The sequence below is a fragment of the Pinus tabuliformis genome, chromosome 5_1, assembly GCF_031772625.1.
Source record: "Pinus tabuliformis cultivar Carrire ecotype Pingquan chromosome 5_1, CPIR1, whole genome shotgun sequence".
In the NCBI taxonomy this organism is placed as follows: Eukaryota; Viridiplantae; Streptophyta; class Pinopsida; order Pinales; family Pinaceae; genus Pinus; species Pinus tabuliformis.
The window spans coordinates 317,524,681-317,534,022 of record NC_142305.1 but is presented as its reverse complement, the minus strand read 5'-3'; the positions used below and the strand labels follow the sequence as shown (position 1 = coordinate 317,534,022).

The following is a 9,342-nucleotide window of genomic DNA, read 5'->3' as shown; positions in this document are numbered from 1 at the left end:
TATATATATATATATATATATATATATATATGTATATATATATATGTATATATATATATATGTATATATATATATATATACATATATATATATATATACATATATATATATATGTATACATATATATATATATATATATATATATATATATATATATATATATACATATAGATATAGATATATATATCAGAAAATTTTCTTCAACCAAGAAATAAAGAAGGATATAATTCCCACATATGATCAACCATTACCATGTAGCTTCCTCGGGCCCAAAGTGCTTCCATTGCACTTTATATTCCCTGTCGCTCAGTTCCAGAGCATGAGCTTCCTTTTCTACACGATCCATTGAGGCTCTGGATGGAATTCTCCTTCTGGTTCCACATGCAATACCAACCAATCAATCACATGATCAACATCTTGTACATATCTTTCAAGTAGGGAAACATGAAAAACATCATGTATTTTCACTGATGGAGGAAAAGCAAGTCTATATGGCACTGATCCAATCCTTTCAAGGGTTTGAAAGGGTCCACAGTAATAAGACGCCAACTTCGCACATGATCCAATCTTCAAGGAGCGCTTCTTTGGCTTGATACGTAAGTACACATGATCTCTAACCTGAAACTCCTTGAATGCTCTATGTTGATCCACATAACTCTTATGCCTATCCTGAGTTGCCTTCAATTTCTTTTTGATAACATGTATTTCTTGCTCCATATCCCTCAACATATCAAGTTCAATCAACACCATGCTCATTGGATCACTCCAACTGATAGGAGTATTACAACTCCTTCTATAGAGATCCTTAAATGGACTTATCTTTAGGATTTTTTATACCCATTATTATAAGCAAACTCCAGTAGTTGAAAATACTCCCACTTTCTTTGTTGATGCATGACATACATCCTCAACATATCCTCAAGGATCTTGTTGATTCTCTCTATTTTACCATATATTTGCAGATGATAAGTTGTACTAAAGGATAGTTTTGTACCTAAGTCTGCAAACAATTCCTTCCAAAACTTGGAAGTTAACTTGGCATATCTATCTGATACAATCCTCTTGGGAAACCCATGCAACCTCACTATCTCATTAATGAATATTTGAGGCACCTTGATAGATGAATTAGTAGACTTTGCTATAATGAAGTGAGTTATCTTACTCAACCTGTCAACCATAACCATGATCGAGTCATGTTGCCATGATTTCCTTAGCAATCTTGTAATGAAATCCATGGAAATAACCTCCCATTTCCATTATGGAATCAGAATAGGATGCAATAGTCTAGTTGGATGCTTGCATTCAATTTTCACCTATTGACATTCCAAGCACTTAACAACAAACACATCCACCTCTTTCTTCAAATTAGGCCAATAGTAGAAAATCTTAATGGTTTTCAAAGTCTTATAGTATTCTGGATGGCCTGTATATGCCTTGACATGAAACTCTCTCAAAATGAGTTTCTTCTATTCACTACTATCAAACATATAGAGCTTGCTCCTAAATCTAACCAAGCCATTTGCTATGAGGTGATACTCCTCATCCTTCTCACCCTCACCTTTGTTGCTGCAATATCTACTTTAGTTGTTGGTACCTCTCATCATGTTGCCCTGCATGCAAGATCTACTCTTTCAAATATGTCCCATAAGAGCTCACAATTGAAATGTGATTCACCTACACTCTCCTATGGATTGCATCCACAACCTAAATCTCTTTGCCTTTGATGTAATTTATTTCAAAATCAAACTCACTGAGAGTAACCAACCATCTAACTTAAATTGCATTCAAATTGGGTTGGTCAAACAAGTACCTCATTCAACTATGATCACTCATCAAGGTGAAATTCCTACAAGGGAGATAAAGTCTCCACATCTTCATTGCATGAATGATAGTTGCAAACTCAAGATCATGAGTCACAAAATTCTTCTCATGCTCATTTTTCACATAAGTCCTACCTTGCAGGAATATGTACAAACCAAAAAGTCCTTATTGGTTTGAAATCCTCATAACTAGAACATTGGTAAGAAATTTCTTGAACTAATCAAATTTGGATCCACACTCATCAGCCAATTCAAACTTCTTTCCTTTCCTCTACAAAGATGTGATAGGATAGCCAATCTTGGAGAAGTTCCTAATGAACCTCCTATAATAACTTGCTAGTCCCATGAATGATCTAACCTCATTCACATTCTTTGGATTTGGCCACTCCATGATAGCCTTAATCTTTTCTGGATCCACTACTATCCCTTCCTTGGAAACAATATGCCCCAAGTAGTGAATTTGAGATTAAAAGAAGCTACACTTGTTGAGCTTGGCATACAAATTATGCTCTCCGAACAATCTCAATACTTCTCTCAGGTGCTCCACATGCTATTTTTCATTATTTGAATTGATCAATATATCATCAATAAAAAATATCACAAACTTATCCATGTATGGGCTCAACACATTGTTCATCATACACATGAAGGTGGTTGGAGCATTGGTAAGACCAAAAGGAACTGTAGAAATTTCTACAAAAATGGATTTGATACCATGTAGAAATTCCTATGTATATTCAAACTAAAAATTGTAATTTAATAAAATAATAGATTTCAATCTACTCTACTCATCAGCAGAAACAATAAATGATCAACGAAATCAGGAATCTTATAAGAGAAAGAATTCAATCACACATAACACAATGATTTTCTGGGGAAATCCATAACTTAAAACCCCTTCTATCTATACATTTCATTAGTAAAAGAATATGAGAAGATTACAATGCTTTGCTCAAGCTTGAGAAACCTCTGCACTAGATCTATTAGTCTCATTTCTTCCTAGGCAAGCCTTGGATGAATACAATATGCTCTATTGAACCTTGATCTCAACCTGCACAATTATTTTCTATCCTCTGTCTGACTCACTGCCTTTGGCTAATACATAGCCAAATTCATAGCCTTCCAAGCTCCTACTTCCTTGCCCTCACAAGCTCTAGGCACAAACTTGTGCTTCCTATTGCTTGGTATCACCAACTCGTGCTCACCAAAACAATGATTAAACTTGTGCCTTCATTCCTCATTTTAAATGCAATTCAAATGGTTAAAATTAGTGATTTTTCTAATTAAGGAATGATTTATTTTAGGATTTTTTTTTATTGCATGCACCATCTATTTAATTTAGATGATTTTACAACTAATAATACATTGTCCATGAACTCCAATATCAACTGTGTCTTTCTCTGATATAATATACGTGAGTTAATTATGAATGAATCTTCATTTTACTAGTTGATCACTGTAGGTTACACCCCACTATTACAGGTTACACCCAACTACAATAGGTTACACCCCACTACTACAGGTTACACCCTACTATAGTAAGTTACACCCCACTACTACAGGTTACACCCCACTACTACGAGTTACACCCCACTACTAGACCTCCCACTAATTCTTTCATCAGTTGGAACTAGTTTAACTGACTTTAACAGAGTTAGGCTAAATTAAATAATTACAACTCAAAATAATCTCAACTAGTACTCCTAATTGTAGGAGACACTCTACATGACTCTAGTTAGACCCTCAACTTGATTTAACTGAGCTAACTAAGTCACATGAACTTAGTTAACTATTACAATTTGTAATGAGATGTGGAATTACATATTTATTCCCAATTTAATTCATGGAAAAAGATAAATTAGGATTTTTATCGTGATGCTATTTTTAATATTTCTTCGTGTTATTTTCAACACTCCATCTCAATAAGAAATTAATTTAACTCTATCTCGATCTGGTACCTTTGGAATGCTCTACATGCAAGACTTATCACTATTGTTGTTTCAACTGTAACATCTACAACTAAAAAAGCATCCAAACAAAATAAACTGAATCAATTTTGTCTGCAACTGTCTACTAGGAAAAAATGTGTTTCTTCTAACTCTCTTACTAAGCCTCTTTCTTTTCCATCAACACTTCTCAACACTCCTTAGTATTTGATTGAAATTGATCCCCCTTCTACTAAATACTATGGGCCCCTGTAGCAAGGTAATGATCCATGAAACAAAAAAACATCTCAATGGATCCTACCCAATTTGTGAAACTCTTAGACTAAGGTTTCATATCACCCCACATCACACCTGGAGGTATGACTACATGTGCTCCCTCTTCCCACTTGGCTCAAAACTTCCCCCTACTTGAGTTCTTTGCTTGAGTGGATGTCTCCACTCGACCTCCTCTCTACTTCTCCAATTGTCAATGCTCCACAACTTGTTGAGAGTACTTCTGAGGCTGCATGTTGATAGGTAATTTATGCTCCCTCTCAACCACCAAATCTCTCGTATCTTCCTTTCTCCTCAAGGTTTTGCATGCATGGGCTAAATATGATCTACTCATACTGTTGTTGCTACTTCTTTGATGATGCTTCTGCACTGCTGCTGCAACCACTGCAATAATGAGTTTGATCTCCCTAGATCCTGAAGTACTAGCTTCCATAAGGTTTCTCCCTATGAAACGAGACTCCCTCTGAGTCTCAATCTCCATGTGGGAAACCTCTCCTCTCCTCATTCTATCAATATCAATGATCAAACTCCCTTTTCTATCACTAAACATTGGCTCATCGATATGCACACTAGCAACCTTCTAGCTCCATTAATAAGTCTGCACATAGGATCTTCTAGATCTACCGTGAACTAGAGCTCCATAAATCTACAAGGAAAACTTTAAATTCTTCTATTCTATCATGATTTCAACTCTAATACCATGTATAAATTTCTACAAATATGGCTCTGATACCATGTAGAAATTCCTATGTAGATTCAAGCTGCTAATTGTAATTTACTAGAACTATAGACTTCAATCTACTCTACTCATCAGTGGAAACAATAAATGATCAATGAAACCATGAAGAATATAATAGAAATAATTCAATCGCACATAACACAATTATTTTCTAGGGAAATACATAGTTAAAAATCCCTGCTACCGGTATATTGCATTAGTCAGAAAATATGAGAAGATTACAATGATTTTCTCAAGTCCAAGCAACCTCCGCACTATCTCTATCTATATCACTACTTCCTAAGCAAGCCTTGGATGAATACAATATGCTTTTCTCAACCTGGAGCTCAACTTGCACAAGTATTTTCTATCCTCTGCCTGACTGGCTTCCTTTGGCCAATACTTAGCCGAATTCCTAGCCTTCCAAGCTCCTACTTCCTTGCCCTCACAACCTCTGGGCACAAACTTATGCTTCATATTGCTTGGTCTCACAAACTCGTGCTCACCAAAACAATTATTAAACTTGTGCCTTCATTCCTCCTTTTAAAGGCAATTGGAAAGGTTAAAATTAGTGATTTTTATAATTGGAAAGGTTAAAATTAGTGATTTTTATAATTAAGTAATGATTTATTTTAGGCCTTCTCTTGATTGCATGCACCATTTGTTTAATTTAGATGATTTTACAACTAATAGTACATTTTCCCTGAACTCCAATCTCAACTGGGTATTTCTCTAATCTGACATGCATGAGTTCGTTATGAGTGAATCTTCAATTTACTAGTTGATCACTACAAGTTCACCCTACTACTCTAGGTTACATCCCACTATTGCAGCTTACACCCCATTACTACAGGTTACACCCCACTATAGTAAGTTACACCCCACTACTAGTCTTGCCACTAATTCCTTCATTAGTTGGAACTAGTTTAACTAACTTTAACTCAGTTAGAATGAATTAAATAATTACAACTCAAAATTAAGTCAACTAGTGCTCCTAATTGTAGGAGACACTCTACATGACACTAGTTAGACCCTTAAGTTGAATTAACTGAGCTAACTAAGTCAAATTAACATAGTTGACTATTACAAGTTGTCATGAGATGTTGAATTACAATTTTATTGCTAATTTAATTTAAGGAGAAATTAAATTAGTATTTTTTCTTGATGTTATTTTTAACTTTTCTTGTTTCTATTTTCAACAAGAACAACCATAAACTCATAGTTCCCATAAGTTTTACTAAATACAATATTATCGATGTCTTCTTCTATGATGTGCATCTCATGATATCCTAATCTCAAATCAATTTTTGAAAATACTGCATCTCTCCTTGTTGGCATTATGATAAAAGTGTTGTCCTTGATGGCAACTCACACAGATGGTAGATCATAGTGCAGCAGGTCAGTAGCAAAGAATTGATGATCATACTACAAAGAATGAATAAAGAAGAGTATACATGCAGGTTCACTATATACCAAGTCGCGTATATGCAGGTTCACTATATACCAAGTGGGGTATACAAGCAGGTTCACTATATACCAAGTCACGTACATGCGGGTTCGCTATATACCAAGTAGGGTATACACGCAGTTTCATGCACGGAAAAGCGCGTACATGTCGGAAAGCTTACTTTTGGTCTGTGGTAGTTAGTCCTCGGTATTTGAACCTATGGTTTTGGACCATGGTATCTCGACAAGTGTGTTGATCCCAAGTATTGGGCTCTTGGTATTGATTTATTATGGTTTTGGACCGTGGTATTGAAAGAAGCCTAACATATATAAGGAGAAGATCATTAGGCAAAGGAGGGGCAAGGAATGGATGTTTGACGAAGTGGGAAGATCTAGTATTGCTAGTTATCTATTTGTGACGCTTGGCTAAGGTTGGATCTGACAGTGAAGGTATAAGTAATTATCTTTAGATCTGTACGCGGGTTGTCTCTGGTGAAAGCGCGTACACACGCGGTTTTGATATAGTCAAGTAGCGTATGCATTATGAGATTTGGTGTTTCAGGTTGCTGTTGATTCTAGTGGTTGTTGCAGAGTTTTGGGCTCTGGTTTGTGTTCTGTGTTTTTGATGACAGGGTTTCAGTGATTCAGTATTGGGTGATTTAGAGATTTATGATGCAAGTATAAGTTGATGATTGTATTGCAGCAGTGATTGTTTTGTACTCATGGATCCAGTCTGAAAATTAATGAAACGTGGTCCCTGAAGAAAAGAAGGTTGTAGCCTTCTGTAGGTCAGCACCTACGTACTAGTATATTAGCTAGTACAAGAGCTAAGGGGGTTGTAGCTCCCTTCCAGAAGTAGCTGGAAAAATGAGAGAGGGTTGTAGCCCTCTGCAGGTTGAAGCCTGCGTGCTGGTAAAGGACTGCACCAGTACATTGTAAAAGAAGTTTCTTATTAAAGAAGAAAGAGACGAATTGTAGCAGGTGGTTTTCACCCACATTGGGTTTCCACCTTATATCTTGTGTTCATGTGTGCTTCTTATGTGTGATGATCTGTTCTGTTTTACTGCACCTGATTACTGTTATTATGGTTAATAATGTTCTGATGAATTTACTAAAGATAAGCTAACTGATTCATAAGATTACTGCATGTATGCTAGTTGCATTTAACAGAGTCGCGTATATACGCTGATATACTGAACTGAAGCCGCGTATATGAATCTGAGTATGAAATTGAAAAGTATCTGAGTTGATAATACTGATTCACCCCCCCCCCCCCCCCCTCTCTCAGTATTATTTCCAACAATTGGTATCAGAGGAGGTCCTTCAGAGGTAGCTTGATCGCTTAAAGGAAAAGATCCATCAGAATGACTAATCCAGAAAGAGAGGCACACATCAGGCCACCAATCTTTGACGGGAACAATTTTACCCAGTGGAAGATAAGAACCACTGCATATCTACAATCACTTGGAGCAGAAGTTTGGGGAATCATAGAAGGAGGATACAAATTCCCATCAGCAACTCCTACAGATGCAGCAGAGAGAAAGCAATATGAGCTCAATGCCAAAGCTGTTACTGTCTTATTGGGAGGTTTGACACAATCAGAATTTATGAAGGTTATGCATTTCAAATCAGCTAAGGAAATATGGGACAAAATCATTCTGAGCTACGAAGGAGATGATCAGGTAAAAATAGCAAAGCTTCAAACTCTCAGAATCCGGTATGAAAATCTTAAGATGCATAGTAATGAAAGCATAGCTAATTATTTCTTGCATATGGATGAAATTGTAAATTGTATGAGGGATCTGGGTGAAGAATTTAAGGAAGTTGTCTTAGTTGAAAATGTTTTGAGATCTCTGTCTGCTAAATTTGATTCCAAAGTGTCTGCCATAGAAGAAAAGGAGAATCTGCAGAAAATCACCATGTCACAGCTTCACGGAATCTTAACTGCTTTTGAAATGCAAAAAGAGGGACCATCAAAAGCCGCATTCGAAGCATCAGGATACATGTCAGAGGAAGAAGATGAAGTAAATTTTGTCAAGAATCTTGAACGGGGAACTGGACGGTTCAAAGGTAAGCTACCTTTCAAATGTTTTTCATGTGGTAGAGTTGGTCACTATGCTGCTAGATGCCCTCATAACAAAGGAAAGATGTCTGAAGAAGGTAATAGAAGCTATTATACCCATGTTAAAAGTAATGGCTCACTCAATGGTAGTGAAGACATTAGAAGTCTCATGGCATATGAAAAGAAGAATGCAGAAACTAAGGAAGTTACTAAATTAAACGAACAATTGGAGACAGTAACCAGGGTAAGGGAGAAATTGAAGGATATAGTAAATGATCAGAGCATAACAATTCAGAGACTTGAATCAGATATCCTCTCTCTAAAAGAAGATCTTGGAAAATCAAGAGAGCAGAACAGAGAAGCTCTTGAAGATCAAGAACATGAAGTGATCAAATTAAAGCAACAAGTGGAAGAAGGAAGAAAAGCTGAAGAACACCTAAGGAATCAGTATCTGGAAAAGGAAGAACAACATCAGGTTGAGGTAAATATCTTAAAAGGTAAATTAGAAGAAAAGGATAAATTGTTGCGATTTTAAGATAGTACTAAGATTTTGGATGACATTCTTGGTAGTCAAAGATCCCCTATTATCAAAACTGGTCTTGGTTTTTATGAATCCATTGAAGGTGAATCTAGATCACAAGGTGAGGCAAGAAACTCTAATGAGAAATCTGAAATGCTCAACAAGGAACAACCAAGGAAAGAAATTCCTCAAGGAAAATCCTTTACTCCTAACTATGGAAGTGATAGACGATTATTTCCTCCACTGAATAATGTTGAATGTTATGTATGTCATAATCTTGGACATGTTTCAGCCAGATGTAAAAGTAGAATGGTTCAAGACCATCACAAAAGATCATCACATCCTAGGTATTTCAGAGGATATTGCTTTGCCTGCAATGCATATGGACACAAAGAAATTGATTGCAATAGAAGGAACATGAAATATGTAATATGTTATACATGCCACAAACTTGGACATAAAGCAAGGGAATGTAGGAGCAAATTTCAAAATTCAAAACAAGAGGACCATACATCATCACAGTTCCAGGAATTGAAGAAGACAGAATTAGAGACATA

The 9,342-nt window shown here is 36.1% G+C and overlaps 1 protein-coding gene across 1 annotated transcript; it reads right to left on the bottom strand.

Annotated features, from left to right (window-relative positions):
• Positions 1 to 333: 333 nt before the first annotated feature.
• Positions 334 to 750, bottom strand: LOC149164640 (uncharacterized). The gene has a single exon (XM_089429563.1). It carries the CDS (start codon positions 748 to 750, stop codon positions 334 to 336), a length of 417 nt encoding a protein of 138 aa, XP_089285689.1.
• Between the last annotated feature and the right edge of the window lie 8,592 nt (positions 751 to 9,342).